Source organism: Phlebotomus papatasi, chromosome 2 (genome assembly GCF_024763615.1).
Source record: "Phlebotomus papatasi isolate M1 chromosome 2, Ppap_2.1, whole genome shotgun sequence".
Classification (NCBI taxonomy): Eukaryota; Metazoa; Arthropoda; class Insecta; order Diptera; family Psychodidae; genus Phlebotomus; species Phlebotomus papatasi.
The window spans coordinates 107,302,786-107,326,484 of NC_077223.1; the positions used below are offsets into that span (position 1 = coordinate 107,302,786).

A 23,699-nucleotide genomic window follows, 5' to 3' on the forward strand; every position below is an offset into this window, starting at 1 on the left:
ACAAAATATTTTTTTCTGTGTATAATGAGAAATCCTAGAAAGCTGAAAAATGGTCTGGGAGCGAGGGCTTAAAGAAGTGAAGCTCACTGGATGCAATTCGAACACCTTTAACGCCAGAAAAATTTCTGGTAATCTAAAGGGATTCTAACCCTCGACACTTACATCATAGAGTTTGTGCTCTACCACTTGATCCATTAAGTGTCCTATTGTACCAATGCCAATGTAATGATACGGGTCTCAGTGCTGGATACACCATAGACCCTTGTTGCTTATTCTCCTTTACAGAAGAACCAGTTTAAAAGCAACAAAGACACAAAAGCTAAGGAAAAGTTTTAAAAATCTTTAATAAAGCGTTTAATTTATTGTAAAACTATAATAAAATAATTCCAAATACAAAATTGCTACATAATTCAAAATTAAAGCTGAATATTGTTCAAAAGTGCAATATTTTCAGAAAAACCAGGCGTCTCCATTTTGCGTGAAGTCGGAATAAGCAGCAAAAACGTGCAAAAATTGTGCAATATTTCTACAAATCGAATTTAATTCAAATTTTACCTTTAAATGGTTCAATATAAGGAATTCTTACACGATTGAGATATTGTAGGTGGGAATATGCTGTGGAGGCGCCTGGTGAAGCCACAATGTGTAGGAAAATATTGAATTCTCTTTAGAAAGTGTTGCAAATTTAATTGTGATTCGTCAGTTTTGCTCACTTTCAGTCAAACGATGGTAATAAATTATTTAATATAGAAAAACTTGAGGAAAGCCAAGCATCTTTATTAAATCATTGCGACAAGGCGAAAGTTAAGACTTTCTGAGAACGGTATCCTGAAAGTTTTTTTTGTACATTCCTCAATGTCCTTCAGCTACTAAAAGGTTTCCATTTCCTTCCTGTAAGTTATTTTTCTTGCCTAATTCAACATACCAAACGCAGAACCATCCTTTTAAGATTGAAGAGGTCATTGCTCTCCAAGGAGTTTGTAAGAATTTCTAAAGATAAATCAAGAAAAGCCCATTATTACATACCCAACTTAACTTATAAATGCGGTGAAAAATTTAGAAGATAATTCAGACGTCTTCATTGAGGACGGAGGCGGTAGATAAAGCAAAAATTAAGGAAATTTGGTTATAATGAGACATTTTTCTCATTAAATAAAGTCAATTTAATAGAAATTACACCCCAAAAGGGTTTTAATTTATGCATAATAATTGAGAAATCAGGCAACTCACCCTGCAGTGGAGGTACCAGGTAAACGCTGCAAAGCATATTAAAAGATTCTTTTTTTTGTATGAAAATTAATTACTTTCTTTACACTCACGAATGGTGTTATAAATTAATTAAATTGGGAACACTTGTATGTGATGCATTATTTAAAAATTACAATCATTATGTAAATAAACTTGGTACTGCAATTGGCAGGGGAAGCTCCTGGTAATAGAGACAAATAATTGATGAATGAGGCATTATTTTTAGTAACAAAAATCAATTAACTTTACTATTTTCTGTTTTTTTTTTGTGTTTATTAATTATAAATTGTATTATATCCGGGGTAAATTAAAATATATCATTTTTCTGTGGGACAATCGGGCATCCCCACTGGCTCTTGTGCAATAAACAAAATAAAGTAGGGGAGACTGGGGCAAAACTTGTCAAAACGCATATTTAATTCTTTCACGAGCTCTGAGAAAACTTAAACGTTTTATAATGAGCATATTCTTATAGGAAATTTACTGCTCTACAACATTGCAGAAGACTATTTTCCTCTATCTAAAAAAATGTTATTTTCCAATCATTTTCTAAAAGTCAATTTTGTGGAGATTCTCAAAATTGCTGGGGCAAATTTTGTCAGTCTTCGGATAATTTGTAACGTTTTACTCTCGCAAACGTTAAAAATATCAAATAGACATATTTTTATAGGAAATTTATTTCTCTACAACTTTGTCAAAGATAATTTTTTTCTATCTTAAGGAGAAATATGCTTAAATTGAGGTAATCAGTATTGATATTTTCTATAAGCCAAATTTCTCAAAAATAGGGCTCAAAATTTCATTATTTTTTATTTTACATAATTCTTCCTCGAAAAACTTGAAACTTTGTAAGTTTAAGAAGGTTCATGAAGGCTATCTATAATAAAAATTTCAAGCTTCAGTCTATTTTATTTTAGAAAATAGTGAATATTGAAATTTTCGTTTTGACAAATTTTGCCCCAGTCTCCCCTACTATTTTGGCAAGATAATACCAATCGATACCGCAATAATCGAAATCATTAATATTACATTGTTAGAACAAAAATACTTTTCATATTCTTAAAATAGATTGCTTATTTAAGGACTTTTACAAAGGCCTTAATTGAGTACTTAATCTTATGGAGTCATGCCATATTACTTTCGTTATTTGCCACAAAGCACTGACGTTTGTTTCATTTTCATTTATTTTTTAAGTAGTTCGGTTTTCCATAACTCCTTAAGTTAAGTTCTTGATAAATACTTAATAGGTACAGGGGACTGGGGCAAAAAGTCACAAAACGGATATTTTATTTTTTTACAAAATACCCGAGCGCCCCAGAAATTTCTAATTAGCGCAGTTTTATATGAAACTTCCCAAGAAGCAATTTTTTCTTAATATAGTCTTGTAGAATTCCTTAAGTAAGACACTATAGAACCAAAAACCTTTCTATTTGCTTATAACGCTCTTGGTTCCATCACTGAGATTACTATAAGTAAAGTGGCGCACTCTTAAGGATCTTAAGAGCTTCTATAGGAATTTCAACAGAAAATTCGCACTTTAAGTCTTTTAAAAGTGCACTAAAAGACTTGTTTAATACTTGGTTCTATAAGGCAGCTATTTTGCTTCTTGGGTTACTACTCTCCAACTTTGTGAAAGTCGTTTTTCTCTATTTTGTAAGGAAATATATTCATAGAGACGTTTTCTAAAAGGTGATTTTGCGACCATTCTCATAATTGCAGGGGCAAATAGTATCAAATATGGGATATCATCACATTTTGATTTGCTTTATTACGAGCTTCCGTAAATGAAAACAAAGGGACAGATAATCCTAACCGGCTTATGTAGGTGAGATTCTTAACGTGAGCTAACTCGGAGTGCATGCAAATTCGATTTAGAGCTGAAATTGTGAATCGCCATTCAGTTATCTTGAATCAAATTCGTGAAATTATACAAATTTTGTATTTAAACCAAAATATCAAGGATTTGGATGAACTGACAGAAAAGTGTTATATGGGTGAAATGTAGACCAGAATGTTCTCTATAATTTTCCTATAGAACATGATCTCATCGATTACTCAGAAAGCCAAGATAAGCGAGGTTTTTTGTTTCTTAACTCGTTTTTTCATCCAGAGTGCCCCAAGTAGTCATTTGTTGAACTTCAACTATATCAAAGAATTGTTGTATTTTGTGGGACTTTCCATTTAAAACCATATTTTAAGTGTCTTGGTCGAGTTAAACGGCAAAATCGGAGTGATAGCGTAGTCTGAGCGGAAAATGATGTATGGACGAAATGTAGAGACAAATGTCCTCTACAATTATGTCAAAGTAATCATCAAAATCGGTTCAGCGACAGTCGAGATAATTGAGGTTATGTGATATTGAAATTGGTTTTTTGACTGTGGCGCCCCTGGTGTTGGTCCCACGAAGTTCAAATATTCTAGAAAGTTGTAGCATTTGGTGAGATCTTTCGTTTAAGCCCTCATTCATCAAAATCGGTCACATAGAACCGGAGATATGATTTTTTGAATTTCGTGAATTTTGACCCCTCATATCTCCGGTTCTATTGAAACCACAGCGCGCATACGCACCATTTTGGAAACGTCCTAGACTGGACTACAACATACTAAAATTTCATTAACTTGCACAATGCCGTTTTTGAGAAAAGTGACTTTGAATTTCGATGAATTTTGACGCTATCACAGCGCCACCTGTGGTGACTTTTTGAACTTGCATCTGAAAGTGCTCATCGAGACGAAACCAAAAAGGTAAAATTTAGGTCGATATGTTAATTAGAACCGGAGATAGAGGCCGGTCAATGTTCGAACTTTGACCCCTTATAGCTCGGGTCAGAGGTTATGGATCGACTTAAGGTTTTTTTTGTTTGATAGGTATAATCAACGGCTACAACATACTAAAATTTCAACCCGATGCACAATGGAATTTTTGAGTTATTTAACTTATAAGATTTAAAAATTTTCTTTTTAATAATAGCGCCCCTAGCGGTGGTTTTATGAACTTGCGATGTTAGAAAGGGAAGTGGCATTTCACGAGAGCTTTCCAAAAAGCCCTCACTTTTTAAATTCTGACAATTAGAACCGGAGTTATGGCCATTTTAAGAATTTTTTTTTGGACCCTTATAGCTCGGGTCAGGGGGGTCGGGGGACCTTAAGTTTGGTATTGATGGAAAGCTCTAAGGCCCAGCTATAACATACTCAAATTTAAGCCCGCTCGATGCCATAGGGGCGGAGCTATTGAGAAAACAAAAAAAGGGGGGTGTTCAAAATGGCGGAAGGAGGGGTGGGGGGTGGGGGGTCAATGCACCAAGTTGCAATCTTCACCCGATATATAACCTTTGCCGAAAACCGCAAGTCGATATCTTTTTTAGTTTAGGAGCTATTAAGCTCCAAAGAGCGGCCGGCCGGGAACGTAAAATAGCCACATATATATTCGTGATCAGGAAGTGCTGAAACACATTTTGGCCAAATTTGAGGTCGATCGGACGACATGAAATTTTGTTAGGATTATAGTAGGTGAGATTGTTAAGAATCTCACCTAATACCTAGATGATATATTGATAGGGGACTCTCCGGTGGTGGCCAGTGGTTTTGAAGTCACTTCAGAAAGAAAAACACTTTTTCAATCTTTCCCAGAGCTTTCGGTTCTGGATGTGGTCAACTAAACTATGTTTTTTGTACTTTATGAGGATCGGTATTTTGTGTGGGATTAGACAATATCATCACTTTCAGTTTATCAATTGGGAAGGTCTTTTAGAAATTTGTTTTTACTGATTTTCAACTTTTGAGCCATGGGCATGACATTTCCTGTGTCCCATATGTTTCTAGCGAGCCAAAAAAAACTTTTGAATTTATTAGCTGTTTTCTGTCATTGTAGAATGAATTTGCAAAAACCACTAATACAAAATAAAAGCCAATTTAATAACGAAGAGGCAACCGAAAACCCCAAATTGGCAACCTACGTAGTTTTGGAAATATCTCGTGAAATGTGTACGAAAACAGGGCAAAAATTATACTAAAACCGGTCGCAATTTTCAGAGCTAGTGTCACCTCCCTGTTTTGAGCAATCTTCCTTTAGGTATACTGATGTGAATTGGCGCTTTCTAATAATAGATGATATATTTTCATAAGAAATTTATTCTTCTACACCTTTGTAAACCACAGTTTTTGTCTATCTGAACGAGGGAAGCGCTTTTCAAGCTATTTTAGAAAAAAAAAAGCATACAAGGGACTGCAAATCGTTTGACCAATGCAAACAAAAAGCGGCAAGACATGGCAATGACGTTTCTTTTCGCCGTGAGACATCAGAAATTGCTTCGGGTTTTGTTACTTTTTGCTCCATACCTTTTGTTACTTTTTACCCCAAATGGTCATTTTTGATAAAAGGATTGCTGGAGAAAAGAATCTTTGTAAAATTCTAAAATAGATAGCGGCTTCGTATTCAAAGAATCTAAATCGTTTAGGAAATATTCACCGGTGCATCAATTTTGGAAAATAAATAGGTAAAAATTGATATCGACTATAAGGAAAATATTTGAAAAGTAAGCCTAAAAATTTCAACATTTTTTATTTCCTAAATTCCTTGTTCGAATTCTAAGAAACTTATGACATTGAAGAAGATCTATGGAAAAATGTAGGCCACTGTCTCTTTTATCTTGAAAGATATTGAATTTTGAAATTTCCGATTTGTTACTTTTTGCCCCAGTCTCCCCTACTTAATGCAGTAGCCGGGAATTTTCTGTTTAATATCAGGTTATTGTCCAAATTATTGCATTGTTTTCATTTAATTTAAATAAAAATAGAAACTAACGTACTATCCAATCTGTTGCAGCTATTGCTACTCAATAACTTTAACGTCCTGCATTTTCCGAAGAACAAAAAATCAATCCTTAATTCACCAAGATGAAATCCTAAAGCCATTCTATTTTAGTATTCGACGGGCATTCTTATGATAAAATATCGATATCATTTATTTTTAGCTTACCATCTTTACTCAAACAGCACGGATCGAGTTGCGGATGAAATTCTTTCAGTCAAGTACGAGGATGGTCGATGGTCAAAGCCATATTACGATTGCGGAGGTGGCAATATCTGGATGCTGACGTACACAGTACCATTCTTTGGCTATGAAAACGGAACGTATTTTTTCAAGTGAGTATGAAAATTCCAAATTCCTTTCACACAGACACTACCCAGGTGTTTTCTTTTATTTCGGAGGGAAGGGGGATTTCTTTGTGAGAAAAATTCGAAAATTGGCAGAAAAATGGTTCATTGAAAGGCATTTTATTTATCATGTCGACGCACACGAAATTTTTCAGTCAATTTCTAGCTTCAACGATGATTTTTCTTCTGGACAAGATGGGAACTGCGTGCTTAGCATGGATAAGGGGATTGAATCCGAAAAAATTGTTTATTTATATCACGATTTATTATTTGTTGTTTCGACCTACTCGAAAAACACCACCATGCAGTAACCCCTTTAGTCCCTCCCCATGAGAGTCACAAACATTAGAATGGATGATGACAATGCTCAAGACAGAATAGCTATAAAAGAATCAAAACGATGCCATTAAATATAGTTGACTGTATATATTTTATTAACACCATTTTCTCCCCATTTTCATAAGCCATGAGCGATTACCATAAATAATATTCATGACATTGCTGTACAAGCACCCAAAATATCATCACACATCCTCTTCAACCAGCATTTCCTCAAAAGGCATCCTCAACTTGTCGCGAATTTCCACTCTCTAAGTACATCCATCCCTCTTGTAAATAAATAGAAATGTCTCAAATTCAACCGACAGTCTTTCAGCATTTCACTTTTCACCGGAAAATGCTATCATTTACACACTTTTCCGCCTCTCTGCGGTTGATTGGCATCACTGATGGGAAAAAAATCCTTTTTTTTCCTCTATAAAAACCGCTCACTACCAAAAACACCACAGGGGTTAATTAAAATGCTCCAAAATAAATACAAATAGAGTTTTTCCGATGAATTTCACAGCTCTATTTCATAAATATTTACCAAAAATATCTTTAAGTTATGCTTTTTCATTCAATACCGCATTTAATTATGAAAATAATTAATAATTGATTATATTGTTTCCTATCTGAGGGGTGACTCATATTGAAAAAATCATGTTATCTTGACATGAGCCTACGAAACATTTGAAAAGTTTCAATGACCTTGTGAAAAGGCAGACTTGTGGCTTAATGAATATGTTTTTCTGCATCTTACTATCAAATTTACATAATTGACATAATTGGGAAAAAAAACCGAGACAGGAACCAACAAAAAAGGTTGATAATACAGAAGAACTTAAAATCAGTAAATGATAGAAAAAGTATATCTATTTTTCATTAGAATAGTACCATAATGATACTATTCTAATTAAAAACAAACATGTTTCTTTTCGACATTCTTCTGTTCTCAAGTGCTTCCGCATTATCGACTTTTCTTGGCTTGGTTTCTGTATGGACTGATTTCTGAAGTCCTCGCCATGTTTTTAAAACCATCAAATAGCCTTCAAAAGGAAGGCATGGGGGGAAAATTAAGATTATATTTGGATTCCCAGGATCTCCTTTTGGGGGGAAACGAACAATATTCCAAGTTGCAGTCTCTCGCCATTTAGCGTCATCACACGAAAAACGCATTTTTGACCTTTTTGACTTTGCCATATAGGGTAAATTAAGCTAATTCAAAACCTGCTCAAATGGAAATTTTTCGCTACTCCAAATGGAAACGTCATTGTTTTCATGATTAATACAGTACTAAATTATTATATTTATATATATTCTATACCACAGTTTCATTATTTAGTTAATTTTGCTTCAAATAAGTCGAAAATCCATTCATATTCACAAATTTCAATTTGTTAAGTTCTCAGAAAAATTAAAAGTGTACCTTTTTACCATTGAATTTTTTATAGATCGACCATGTTTTCCAATGAAAAACACAATGAGGTGACTGTTGTTTATTCATTTTGTTTAACATTTATGTCATATTTCTGGATAATTTTAGTTAAATGAAGTGCTAATATTTATTGCTAATGGTACGTGAAGCTTTCAAATGAAATAATCACCTATTTCGTGAATAAAAAGGGGTTTTCTGAAGTGTCTGCAAATGCTTCAATAGGAAACTCTGGAAATATGATTGAAGAAATTGGCGGGAAATTATGATTAAAAGTGGAATAAAAAATGGTATTTTTAGAAATTCAAAGACTTTCTTTCAAAAATTCAGTTCTAACTCCATTTTAGTTATTGTGTGGCTTGATCTGGAAACCTTTTTAGCTAGATATTTCCTATAATCTGTTCCATAGTGACATTGTACCTCTGCCTATTGGTCAAAAATTATTTCAAGGTTCTTTAAAAATACTATCTTGAAGATCTTTAAAATTAGATTTTGCGCAAAGCTTTACGCATATTTAATCAATTTTTATGTTTCACCGATTTTTAATCAAAGTTAAGTGATTTTGAGCTCTTTGGAAAGCTCATAAAATCTCAAAGCAAACATTTCAAAACAGTAGAAGCGTTTTGTATGAAAATTACTTTAAGGTGAAGAAAATCTTAGTGTTTTTGAATTACTTTAAGTTTTATACTTTTATGTTTCTATTTTATTTCTCTTTAATTTTTAATGCTTAATATTTTTATTGTTTAATTTTAGAATTTAATAGCAAATTTAATTAAAAACTTAAACATATAAATACAAAATATTTAAAAGAATGATTCAAGGGGGCATCTTTGGAGTAAGAACTCCCTCAACCAAGGGGGTAACCACTTGTTTTTTTCTATATAGAGTTCATAAAAGAGAGTGAAGGTACTGTTGAAAGAGAGAGACACTCTGGAAGACATATCGACCGCCTCACTCTCTGTGTAAGGTATTGGAAAATTGTTATATTTTATAATAAATTATTGATTTTAAAAGCAAAGTTTGTGAAAAGTTAGTCAATTGAAAGTACAAATTCAATTATGAAATGCTATGTAGTGCAATAATTTCAGCAGAAAGTCTAGAAGAATTACTATGAAATTATTGTCCTGCAAGTGAATAATTTTTGTATAGAATTGCTTGGGGATTTTTTCCCAAAAAGTTTTGAGCCGTATAATATATGTCCATCGAAAGTGGCTTTTTCAAGGTTTCCAAAAAGGTGTATTTTATGGTATCCCCGGAAATTAAAACAGAATTATGACCATTTTCTTGAGTTAATCGAGAAGAATAGTGTGACTCAGCGAAAGTTATTACTTGAACACAAAGTGTTACCTAATTCAAGTCGACCGTTAGTACACTACTCGAAAAATGCCTTGTTTTAAAAAAAAATGTTGGAATTGATAAATCAATTGATATTTTTGTGAACTCTTTGTAATAATTAAAACTTAAGACTGTAGAAAAGAAGTAACATTACTTATACGGGTTTTACATATCTTAGTTTATTGTAAATTAAAAATTGGTGACTTATTTGATATAGCTCTCAGTTTTTTCAGTGTACTAAGAAAATTTTTTAATGTAATTACTTCAAATGAGTTAGAAAATTGCGAGAATGAGAGCAAATGAGAAGTAACTTCACATTTTATCAAACTCGCTACCCCCTTGCCCTCAACATTGCCTCTTTGCTACCCTCATAACACCGCAAATGGATTTTTCAGCGATAAATTAAAAAAAAAACTGGAGATATTACTAATTACAGTAAAATAAATATAGCTCAATATTGTATATCAGTCTCCAAACTTCTCTTTAGAAGCGACGAATTGGGGCAGAATGAAAAATTTAAATTGTTCCAAAACCAAACTAAATTGATCGTATTTAGGAACATCTGAAATTCGATAAATTCGAAAATATCTGGGATAAACAGAATTACAGAATGGAATTGAGAATCACGGAGTACCGAATTGAATTATTAAGAGAATCACACACTTGGTATGATTAAAATCACATTGAAATCCCATGGAATAAACAATATTATGGTCACAAAATTTCGATCTTGAGTAACCCTTTATCTAAGAACTTTAACCCTTTAAGGACAATTGGGTCACCGGTGACCCAAAAATGAAATTTTTCCTACAGCCTTCTAAAGCTATGTTTTGCTCTAAAAACTCAGAAAAAGTGATTTTTTCTGACCCCTTGATTTTAAACCTTCTCGTCCCTAAAGGGTTAATTAAATTGCACAATTTTACCAAAATTTACCGGCATTTTTCGAAACTCTAGAAACACTCGCTATTGAATTTTGTGAATTAATCACCCCTTATTCCCCTTCGAAATTTCATTCGGATATCACAATTGTGTGGTCCCTTATTTGCAGTAAAAACAATTTTCATGCTAAATCTCATTTATTTAACTAAATACAAAATACATAAAATTTTCATTTCAATAGTATACACAAATGGTATTCATTCAACAACCTATTAAATGCTATCAAATCGAAAAGCGTATTTGCTAAGTTAATTTTCCCGCGACGTGGGAAATATTTTGAGTTTTGAGCATTTAAAAACACAATGAATAATTTAATTTTGAAAAACGTTTCAGTGAGTAACATTGTGCATTATTTTGGTAATTTACGGTTATTATTTTAATTAATAATTTAAAAATCAATTTGAAACTTTTTCACGGTATTATCGTTTTGAGTGAAATGGATAATTTGGGATTTAAATTAATTAAAGTAGCCTTTTTTTAGTGTATAGCAAAAAGCTTTAGAGCTGTCACTGCGGAAAATAGACCACGCCTCTTTTCAAGAAGTATTTTTTCTTAATGTTCAGAAACATCTCAAAAGATTAAGTACTTAACACCCTGCCATTTGATAATGAAACTTTTCAATTTTAGACTACATAAATTAATACAGTAGAGCCTCGCTATAGGCCATATTTGGCTCAAGATTTGACACTTGGGTCGCACTATAGTCCATGTCATTTTTTAAAATTATCAACGACTTTTAGTATTGAAATTGCTCGACGACTTCCACTTTCTTTGCGATTGTGGTACTTGTCCTCGCTCTCTTCATTATGGATCACAACTACTCAATAAAGTTTGCCAAAAATATTAAAATAATTATGACAACATTGTACAGTAGACTCTCACTCAATCGGCTCTTTTTCAATCGGGCGTCAAATTTTGTTGACAATTTTCACGCTTAATTATGCAGCTAATTCGCTGAAATTCACTGTAGTTCTTCCTATTTTATCGTGATTCTTTATAATTAAGCGCTTTTTGTGGAATTTACAAAGGCTTTGACGTCCAAATCTATCGATAAACCGGATGACATTTCGCCCCATATTCCCGATTGAGAGAGAGTCTACTGTATGTCGCGTACTAAAAAACATAACCTAACTTAAAATCAGTGTTTTGAAATCAACGGTCGATAAATTGTGAACTATAGAGCGATGGCCTATAGCGGGGTTCTACTGTAGAATAATTGGCTTTCCCTATCCTTAATGCACCCTTCCGAGGTATCCAAACAACCAGCCCTATATAAATGTTTCTGATTTTATAGAATTTGCCCAAGCATAAACTATAAAAAAAACTCTCTTCAATGCGCAAATTTCTCTGGTGCATGAAAAAAAACCTTCATGACTCTAAGGGCGGAAAATAAATTGAATTTGAAAAGAAATTTCGTTTGGAGCAAGCTGAAAGCTCGAGGTTTCGCATCGTTGATAAACAATGATGTGCTTACTTGACTACCGTGACTACAAGTAAAAAAGAAAAAGAAAAGAAAAACGCTGTCTCGTACTGAGTAGTGTTTGGTGGTTATAAAATATTTCCCAGCAGACATCGACGAGAGAGACATGGAAATTTTATGAGTTTGCGAGATATGACAGAATACATCATTGTGGTCCCATCTTCTTGTGGCTCGACCAGCTTATGTACGCATCAATGGCACAAATTCCCATTGAATTACTCTATCTTGAGCATGTTGGGGCTGACGAAGGCGCAAACTTTACCCACCCACCCAATACCAAGAACCCAAGCAAAAGCGCGGAAAATGCCTTTTTTTCGCTTTCTCTGACTTCCTTGACTCCTTACCAAAAGGGTGTGGAAGGTAAACAGAAAGGGGTTTGGGACTTTGCATGAAATTTATCACAATCGAATCCATTATTCTGTCGGAGAAAGACGAACGAGGGAATGGAGAAAAAAAGGGTCATTCATTTCCTTTTGATATTTTCAGAGGAACTTCGGGAATAGATATCGATCTGCGGCGTGTTGACATCGATCAATGTCCTCAAAGGGTTTCCAGTTCTGATGTTTCTTTGCCCCTCAACATCTTCGCTGGAACGGACAAGTGCAAGCCCCGAACAACGGAGGTGAGTGTTTTCAAAAGTTGGTTAGGGGACTGGTATTGTTATGTGGCAGAAGGTACAACTCAAAAGAAAAACATAATTAAATGGAAGAAACATTGAAAGAAAGTCGTGCTTTTGTACACACTCCAATACTCGTTCTCGTCATCCTTTAACAAAAAGTCTCGGTAGAATAAAGTTAGGGAAGGTGAACCCTGTGTCGCCGATTCGAATCAAAGGGTGAATTTTAGAAAAGAAACAGTGATTGTTATTGCTGAGTTATATAGCACATTGTTATAGTTCATTCATGCTTTTAATAAAGTGTTTTAAGCTGATAGGCAGTTACGGGTAAAGAATCTTATGTGACAGTGTAACATATATACCATACACCTAATTTGTTAAATCCTGTATTACTTATATCAAGATTATTAAAATTAAGGCATTACAATAAATTAAATACTTGTTAAGAGTTCAATAAGTAATAAGCCTTTCAGGGCAAAAGCCCAGCTACATTTGGGATCTCTAGAAGCTTGAAAACATGTCGTTCGATTAGGTTTTGGATAAGTTTTGGATAAGATATCGGAGGGAGGTACAAAGCTAGGTCGATGCTGGACAACTGACCTCAATAAGCCTTGGTCTCCATAAGGAGTTTTCCAGAGCAAAATCCCAGCTACAGTTGGGATCCCTAAAAACTTGAAAACAAGTCGTACTTAGCTTTTGGATAAGTTTCTAAAGGTTTATAGGTGAGTATTTCATCCATAAATGAAATTCAGTTTAAAAATAATTTCTGTAGCGTATTTGTCAATCGTTTTTAGCACGTCTTGGTTCATTGTAAAGGTCTTGGAATCTATAACAAGCCTGAACCAACTCCCGTCAATTTCAAACCGGTAGTTAAACCGGTTATAAACCTAGGGCAAAATGCGGTACCTTCGGACAACTCAATTTTTTTCTATTTGTTATGAATTTGAACTATGGCTCTGTCCAGGAAATGTGTGGAAAAGCACTAGCTATTAAAGATATATAGGTCAGATTGATTAAGAATCTTATGAAAAATATGTCCGAAGGTATCGTACATTCTGCTCTAGACGGACGGCTTAGTGAGAAACTGTTAAGAATGTACTGTTTATAATTACGTTAAGTAGTTTCTCGGCTTAAATTGTAGGGACTGTAGGTATATCCAGTACATTCCTCTATAACTACGCTTTGTACGAAAATCAATTTAGTTATTTTGCTATGTTAGGTAAATTTGAAAAGAATTGTAATTCAGTTTAACCCTCTAATGTCCAACTTTAAAATATGCCAAGAAAAGTAGTGAGATAATTTTTTCTTGATGAATTATGATCCAGTAAGCTCAAAAATACCATTCGTTCTTCAGTATCACTTTTAGTTTAAGCGCAAAATGCGAATATATAAAAATTTTTTGGAACTCTTTTGTATTCTAAAATTCATATTTTAATTTTTTTTTAATTTTCTAAATTAAAATTTACAAAGTAGAACGACATATATTTCAGTAGAAAATAAATTTATTTTAATCAGATTACTTTAAATCGGTATTTTACTTCAATTTAAATTTTTTTTTTGCATAAAGATATCTTACTTTTTCTCTGATTTGTCACACTAAACTGGGGATAGCAACTAAACGAACAGTCAGAATGAGTTCAAGCCTTCAAAATATGTTATTAAGACTATTAAATTTTTAAATAAATAAAACCCTCATTTTCGCTGTAAATGCGATTTTTGTGATGCTACCCTGCAGTGACTCTTAAGCCTCATAAGGTTAAATAAATTTTAATCAAAGTCAAATTTGAGAGTTTCTATTTATGTACTGAGAATCAGTAATCAAGCAAGTGACACTCAAATAATTCAGTTTTTTCGGAGTGGAGATAGGAAAAAGTCCTGTCTCCACTTAGATAGAATCGAACTCGAGACCTCTCATTAACTAGACCAGTTCTCGAGAAACTGAGCTTATTAAAGGGATTATGGGGCATATGTTCTGCTTATAGTTCCTTATCCGGGCTTCAGACCTAAGACTTAGCTATATGGCTTAACTCCTCTAGCTTCTTATCAATCCCGACTTTTTCGAAAAATTTAACTTAGGATGGGATTTTTAAGGATCAGTAACCTTAGGTTCTCAAAAAGTAATGAAATTACTTGTTATTTTAGATTTTGAGACCGTTGGGAACTGGGCTAAATCTCTAGTCTATAACTCGGTTTATTAGTTTTCGAGCGTTCTTCCTAGGCTCTCCGGATTTCTCTTTGGTGCATCGGATTCCTAATAAATTTCCAAAGTTTCTCAAGAATTTCCTCGAGTACCTAAATATTTCCTATAGATTCCCGTGATCTTAGATCAAAAATTAACATATATTCCACATATAAATTATATAGTAAAAAAAACCTAAAATTGCAATGAAAACAATTTTTCCATTTACTAAAATCAATAGTAATCTAAATATTAAAAATAAATTAACAGTATACAAATTGTTTATTCGTCCAATTTTACTTTATGCAGGCTCAATTAGGGGCCGTATCTCTAAGAGACAATGGCGAAAAATTGAGGTAGTAGAAAGAAAATGCCTAAGAATAGTTTTAAACTACAAGTTCAATGAAGATACTAAAAAATACGTGTGAAATAATACTATTTATAACGAATCTAAAGTAATGACAATACAACAAAAAATTAAGTATAGAAGTAATCAAAAAACTAGGCAGGATAAACAATCAATTGATAAATAATATTAGAACAGACTATACACACAGACTAAAAAGCTATAAATCACCATTCGATGTTGCAATAGGAAATTGATAAAAAATCAACAATCAATTAATAGGGGGGGCAGCAAAAAAAACACATAAGCTAAAAATTTAAAAACAATAAAAGAAAATATTCGATTGAATTATTATAAAATATTAATAATATTGTGTAATTTAAAAAAACAGTATTGGCAGATGTAAAATTTGGATGTACTGAGATATATCAACATAGATTTCTTGTGTTTTTAAGGATTCCAGGGACAAAGTGGTTCGATTAGTAAATAAAATAAACTAAATTATAAAATTTTAAGTTCTCCGAATATGGATTCTTACCTACAGTAATTCTTAAAGCTTATTTACAACATTTTTGCCTAAATTCTGAGATAAACCTTTAAGCCTTAATACCCCTAAATTGGTTTTAAAAGTCTGATTCATATTCGCCAATAAAAATATTGTTAATTTTAGAATGTCGGTTTTCTTACTTAGGTGGCTGCAATGTCTCTTTAAGGGACCAGGGCCTCTCGCACTGAACCTCCTCCACTGAACCTTTGTCCTATATCGGAGGCTCTTTGCATATTTTCGTAAAAATTTTGCTTTTACGGGATACAAGAAATATAATATTTACGGAATTGGAAATTTTTATGTGGAATTGTATATTATATTCTTTACCGATTTAAAAGGAAAGTCTAATTAATTTATAAAAGTCAATGTAAAAAAATCATTAAAGTTAGCTTTACGTAGTGGTAAAGAAAATCTTTGCAAATAATGAACCTTAAGATCTTCTACTGTTATTGTCTTATAAAGACCACCAGGATGTTTTCTTTCAATAGCACCTATTCAAGAATAAAGTTTAACGTTATCAATGGTATTTTTTGCAAGTAAAAGTATCTCAAAAGAATCTGTCTTGAAGTGCATACTCAAAGAAAATAAATTTGTCTCAAGAGACTTTACTTGGTTTTTAATTACAATTGAATAAAATAGAGATCCCGAGACTTGGTTTGTCTGAAAGCACATAATTAATTAAATAAAATTAATGATTATTTACACAATGAAAAAAAGAACTACTATATTCGTTTTTCGAAAGAATAGGTATTATGGGCAAGAAGAATTGTTGTCAGTTGACCCATTGTTGACCTGTTTGAAAATTTTCTCAAATAATATTGATGTAGGAAAGGATTTTAATAGAGTGAGGGGAGAGATGTCACCCATCCTTTAGTCATTCATCATTTGGTGTACACTTTGTGCTTTTATATAGATAGCAAATTTTCAGCACCTTTTCTTCCCACCTGGAGATGTTCCCATAAGCATTTCTCAATAAGATTGATTTCAAAATCTACATTCATGAGTAGTTTTGTGTCATGCCTGTTCATTGATCAACCCCACAAATTGCAGAATCAGTCAATTTATCTCCTCAAACATTCATCTTCTATCCCATGTCATTGTGTATTCATACATTTTGTGAATTTTCTGTTTTTCTTCTAAACCCTGAGAAAATACCCATTTTTTTTCTTTTCTTTCGGAAGGCAACCAAAAAAAAAGAGGCTTGTGCCAAGACTGAAAAGTTAGGGATGGATGATACTTACTAAATGTTTAATATTCAAATGCAAATTGCTCCTCTTTTTTTACCAGTCGTCACGTTGAGGACAATAAGTTGAGGGGTGTGTATGTGTTTTTTTTTATTCCGAGACAAATACAAAATCATAAATTCACGATGATTTTTATGTTATATCCACATTTATATAACACATTCAACACTCAGCATCGTTAGAATTCTCATTGAGTGGAGTCTTTTTGCTCCTTTTGGGGATTCATATATCAAAAATTCATGGATTTTTTTTTCTTTCCTTTTGCTTGCAGTGTGAGGCGATTTCTGGCTTAGGATTCCGCCGTGGATCCTACAAATGTATCTGCAGGCGAGGCTTTTATTTCCCAGACACCTCTTCATCCCAGAAATATTTCAATGGCAGCACTCTCGAGGAGGAATATGAAAAATTGATGCATGTAAGATTTTCTTTGTGCCCCCTTTATCTTAATACTTTTCGCACCTCTCACACCTTGCCATCAACATCTCCCTTCTCCCAAAACGCGGTACTTGGGGGAATTAAGGGGGATGGCAGGGTGAAGGCACTCAATATTGCCATTTCCCCATTTAATGCCACTTTGAATGAATTGATGAAATTTTACTATATTTTATCATTAAATTACGGCGATTTATTACGATTTTAGCTATAGTAATAAATCGATAAATTTATTTGGTTAAATTGCTCATTAAGTGTTACAACTTTAAAATTATTTAGAGTAAATGCGAGTGATTTTACACACTGATTTTCGTAAGTTTTCCTTTAATTCTGTATACGCCCCTGGCAAGTTGCCTGAAATTTGAAGCCACTTTCTCATACTTCGATTTAAATTTGTATGGGAATTTTTTTGCACTCGCGACCGTTACACTAAAGAACAAAAAAGTGAGAAGTTTTTCCGTATTATCCCATTCCTTACCATGGTATTATACATCATACGCAAAGTGAGTGATTTTAGATGATTTATTCCTGGGCAATTTTTATCCGAATTGCTGTCAGGAACGAATTTTTAGTGACTTTAGTCCTTCAGTTACTTGGAAAAAATAGTCCAACAGAGATGAAAATACATTTTGTTATTGTTTTCTTGCTTAGATCATGCAAAATTTTTGCTCAAAAAATACGACATCCTGTCGAATTTGTTAAAATTGGTCTCTTTCCTCTTCCCTGATTTGAATTCTAGTTGCCAATTTGTGTCCTGGGATAGTTAGGGGAAAGTCGTCTGCCTTCAAACGAAAAATGGAGTTCCAAATTTAAGATTTTTTTCTGAAGAATCCACAAAATGGATTTTATTTTCTACTACACCAAAAAATTCTCTTGTTCATTCGGCGTATATGATTACCTCATTTAGCACTCGCAAGTCTTCAGTTTTTCCTTCTGAGGAAATTATAAAAGTGATGTCGATTTGTATGAAGGCAGCTGGCATAGTCTGCCTTTAAACGCGAGGCAGCTGCCTTTGAATGTTTTCTTTTCACTGAGAATATTGAATCAACAAAACTAAATGGGCTATAAATGATTAGGTTGAAGCCTAACGCACTCACTAAAATCATCACTGCAGTCAAAAGACATTAAACAATAACTTTTCTTCACATTTTTCTGAAGCACTGTTTTGCACATGAAAATTTGGAAGAAAAAGCCATTGAAGTTGAAAATTGTCAACTTGAAACATCCCGGCCGGAGCAAGATAGCAGGTTATAAGTATTTGTATGACGTTCGTCAGAGAAAAGTAGGAGTTCGATTTCACATGTTTTGATGTATGGAAAGATAGGATTTAAAGGCACACGACATTAGCATTTAAAGGCTGCTGCAGGGTGATATTTGCAAATTTTTGCCACCCACAAAAATTGTGTCATCTGAACCAAAATGTATTAACAGAAATATTAAGCCTGATTAACCTTCTATGTGTCACAATGGAAGATTTATTTGTGATTTTTACTATAAAAAATCACATGATTTGTGGAACATCAAAATTACAGTTTAGAGCTCATTTTCATTTTTTTTTTTGATCTAGCATCTAGGAAACAGGAGCTAGGCTCTCCATTTTTTGATGATTTGTGAGGACTATGGATAGCTACCTAATAGTTAATAGAATATAATTTATGCTTTTGAGAACAACGAAAAAATCACAACATTTGAAGGCTGCTGCATTTAAAGGCAGATGACTTTCCCCTACTCTTTCTAAATCAATAGAGTTTGTAATGAATTAAAGCACAGAATTTAAATTCAGTGACCATTAAGACGTGTGTTTGACAGAGGCTCCCCGCGCCCCCATAATAGGTAAAAATTTTTTCTTTTCAAAAAATTCGTTTATTAATCTGTAGGAAACTAATCCCAAAATATGAACATTCTGTCTCAAGTATTTCTGGTACATTGACTGAATGGGTTATAAGATACCTTTCCGTGTGGAGGGATAAATATACTAAATTTTTGTTTAAATAAATTTTTTCCTCGGAGCACTGTGACCTGAGTCCGAGATCAATTTAGGAATTGGCTTCAAATACCTCTATATAAAAAAAATACTTGCCACATGCTTGATTCTATATGCTCATTAGGCCATCTTTGAGTGCTAGAATTAAAGAAAAGCTTAGGAAAAGCAAGGGTACTAAGTCACATGGTACACTAACGGCCAAAACATTAAATACACCATTCGTAAGCTTAAATGCACGTGATTTGGACCGGGAAAGCGCTGTAATATCCAGTTCTATTGACTGAAATAGTTTCGTATATAAACATAAGAACAATTTTAAACAAGATTTGAGAAAATACATGAGCTACAAAATTTATAATTTGAGGATCAGTCAAAAAATAGCTTTTTTGACAAAAATGCAAAAGTAGCCCCACATACTAAAACTGATCTAATCTTTTAATAATTATTTAATATAAGCTAAATACTATTAGTAAGTATTATTAAGAGTCAGAAAAACTGAAAATAATACCGAGGGAATATTTTTGGTATGGATTGTGGTCGGTTTCCGGTGTGATCTGTTCTGAAAGGGGTTTCTTCTTTGAATATTGAAATTTTCAGCCCAAATTCTACTTTTTCATATATTTTTTATTATTTTTCAAATTTCTTCTTATTATTGTTGCAATTTCATTTCTTTTACTTCATTATTTTATTTAAAAAACATGAATAAAATCATCAAATTTAGTTTTCCTCGAAGAATCGTCCTTTAACTTTGATAAGCGCCTCACATATTTGAGGCATCCTGTTGATCAATTTCTACAAAATGTCTGAAGGAACTTTGCCCACACATCCTGAGGTGTTTCAATCAAAATTGGAGCTGATGTCGCGCTTAATCTCGAACCTTGTGGTCGAGAAAATCCAAGAGAATTGCAATGAGGCTACAATCGGGTGACTGGCGTGGCTAATGCATTCGGTTTATTGGGCGTGGTTTTTTTCCAAGAGGATAACGATCCCAAGCATTCCTCAAAGCTTTGTAGAGGTTTCCTTCTTGAGAAAGAGAAACGCAGGGTCCTAAAATACATGCATTAGCCACCCCAATCACCCAATTGTAACCACATCGAAATTTTCTGGAATTTTCTAGACCAGATGGTTCGAGAGAAGGCGCGACATCAGTTCCAGTCTTGGTGGAAACACTTCAGGATATATGGGCAAAGTTCCTTCAGACATTTTGTAGAAATTGATCAACAGGATGCCTCAAATATGTGAGGCGCTTATCAAAGTTAAAGGAGGATTCTTCGAGGAAAACTAAATTTGATGATTTTATTCATGTTTTTTAAACAAAATAATGAAGTAAAAGAAATGAAATTGCAACAATAATAAATAGTAATTTGAAAAATAATAAAAAATATATGAAAAAGTAGAATTTGGGCTGAAAATTTCAATATTCAAAGAAGAAACCCCTTTCAGAACAGATCACACCGGAAACCGACCACAATCCATACCAAAAATATTCCCTCGGTATTATTTTCAGTTTTTCTGACTCTTAATAATATTTACTAATAGTACTTAGCTTATATTAAATGATTATTAAAAGATTAGATCAGTTTTAGAATGTGGGGCTACTTTTGCATTTTTGTCAAAAAAGCTAATTTTTGACTGATCCTCAAATTATAAATTTTGTAGCTCATGTATTTTCTCAAATATTGTTTAAAACTGTTCTTATGTTTATATACGAAACTATTTCAGTCAATAGAACTGGATATTACAGCGTTTTCCCGGTCCAAATCACGTGTATTTAAGCTTACGAAGGGTGTATTTAATGTTTTGGCCGTTAGTGTACATGTTTTCGCTGTTAAGGACAATAAAAAGGAAAAGTATTTAGCATACAATAAAGCTACTTCCAGCTTCTCCTTTATGAAGTTTTAAACTCAGATTATGACCTAGATTTAGATATACAGTGTCGGCCATAAGTTTATTGACATGTTCGAGAAACCTGGTGGAAAACTATTAGAAAAAATAAGAGCGCGGTTTTTCAGAGAAAATCTCCGTCCGGATACGGCAACACAACTGGTGGAGTTTTCAACCCTAAATCAAAAACTCAACTCTTCTCCAGAACTTTCGACACGCTCCGTGACTTCCTTCGTGTCGAAAGCTCTGGAGAATAATTGAGTTTTTGATTCTTGATGAAAACTCCAACAGTTGTGATTTGACAAATGATTTACAACTGATTCTGAATTTTTGAAGCAGAGAATCATGAGGTCTCTGACTCGAAACCTTGGATCTGCCAGTAGCGTTTTCCAAATATACTTGTGCATCATTTCAATAAATTTTGACGATTTTAAGTATATCCTGTCATGATTTTCCATAAAATTAAATAATTGACGACGAAGATTTCTTCCGGCAGTATCTCTGGACAATTATCCATCCTTTAACTTCTTATATTTTATCATTTTAACCTAAATTATAAAGCAAGAAAAAATAGGAGAAAGTGTACTACCTTTGGACGACACATGCTTCGTACAATTCAATTTTTTTTCTTTGTTCCTTATAGATTAAAATAGATTATAGATTAAAATAGCTATTAAAATATAATAGTATAATGGGCCAAATTCATTTGTAACATATTGAAAAAAAAACTTCTGCAAAGCATAAATCGTCCGTGGCCGGTATTACACTCAAAGTGGTCGGAATACTACTCAAAGCAATGTCTATATTTTTTATTAATTTTTCAATATTTTAGGAACTGATTTAAAGAAAACAAAAATGATAAACTAGTTTTTAGGGTTCCCCTCCCGAAAAGGATTTATCAAGATATTTCAATATGTATTAAAAATATTGCATTTCAAACTTAGGACTTCGGCGCTTATTTGCAACTATGCCGAAATTTGGCACACTTACAATATCTTAAACATTATTAGATTATTTTTTATCAAGTTCTAATATTTACCATGTTTAAAATACTTATTTCTTGACCTTGCCAATAACTTAGATATTCTTATTTCTCATGCAATTGCTATAATTTTGCACAATCTAAAAAAAAATATTTAAAAAAATATTCCAAACGAATTATGCTCAGCGCACAATAACTCTTGTTTGTAAATATGTTTTCAATATTTCCTATTAGAGTGAGCGAGATGATTAGATCTAGATTTCACTCACTCTCTTTGAAATGTCAAAAACATGTTTACAACACAAAAGATATTGTGCGTTGTTCATTAAGAATTTAGACAACAACATAAAAGACAAGTAAAAGAAATATTAAATAAACATAGGGGAAAGGTTCATAATTTTGTCCGGTTTCTTATTTTGGACACTTTGAGGATAAAACTGGACACTAAAAATAAGTTGATTAAAATTATGGATTTTTATTCTAATATTTGGTGAATAATGAATTCTATCTAAATATTTGTTCTTTTTGGAAGATTTTAACACAAAATTCGTTAAATTTTGAATATAATTTGAGATGAAATTAATTTGTTGACAATTCAGTGTGAGGAATTGCTTACGAGAAATATGACAGAACTTCGTGTTTACTTCAGTCTTATTTAGCTGTGATGAAGTACTAACAATATTTCTTCTCTGTTTTTAAGTGATATTATTAAATATTTATTGAATATTATGTATTGATTCACATTAATGGTGATTTGTACATTTGACCTGAAGTGGGATTTGCCTTGTGAATTACGTTTTTCATGTGAGAAATGGGCAATTTTCTAAGAGATTCACCAATGAGGTGATACTTCTTATTTTGGACAGGTGTTTTTCTATCGAAATTTCGTGAAGTTTTAGCCTTTGTGATGACTAGGTTGGACAAATTCCTGGAGAAACAAAGGAGCATCATCTCTAAGAAAGAGATGTAGCGAGAAAAGCCTTGAAAGGCTCCCGGAAAGGCCAGGAAATGAGCGAATCCGCACGTACTTGGAGTACCGAAGTCAACTCACTTTAGTGAATGATATGGAAAGTTTCGGGGCTTCTTGTGACATTCTACGTTTCCCCTACATGAACAGGAAGAGGACTTGATAATTTACAGCCTAGTTGTCCAAATTAATAACCAAGTTGTTCAGAATAAGAGTCAAATTCACCTCAACATATCAATTCATTTTTAAATGTATTAAAACTAATCTTAGTAAAAACAAAGAAAATGAGCCCTTGCCAAGTTTCTAAACAACTCTTCTGAAAAGAGAGTAACAAAAAAAGTCAATTAGTATTGAAAATATCGCACTTCAAACATGGAACATCGATGCTTATAAGCAGACTAGTCAAAATTATGAGCCTTTACCCTAAATGTCGAACTTTCAAATTGGCTTTTTTTCGGAATTCTCGCGTTGTCAGGAATTCAAAATATTACCTAAACTTGTAGTATCAGTCTGTTAGATTCGTATTACGTATAATGTTATTCTACATAGTTAAGAATTAGAATTTGCTTTAAAAATAGACAAGTCGCGGGGTTAAGACTCTCAGGT

At 33.0% G+C, this 23,699-nt stretch overlaps 1 protein-coding gene across 1 annotated transcript in view; it reads left to right on the forward strand.

Moving 5' to 3' along the window:
* LOC129800666 (uncharacterized) overlaps positions 1 to 23,699 on the forward strand; it is a 169,806-nt gene that overhangs the window by 57,288 nt on the left and 88,819 nt on the right. Inside the window, exons 4-6 of the mRNA XM_055845234.1 lie at positions 6,222 to 6,393; positions 12,399 to 12,534; positions 17,116 to 17,259. Coding sequence (XP_055701209.1) covers positions 6,222 to 6,393; positions 12,399 to 12,534; positions 17,116 to 17,259 — 452 coding nt within the window. The remainder of the gene's footprint in view (positions 1 to 6,221; positions 6,394 to 12,398; positions 12,535 to 17,115; positions 17,260 to 23,699) is intronic.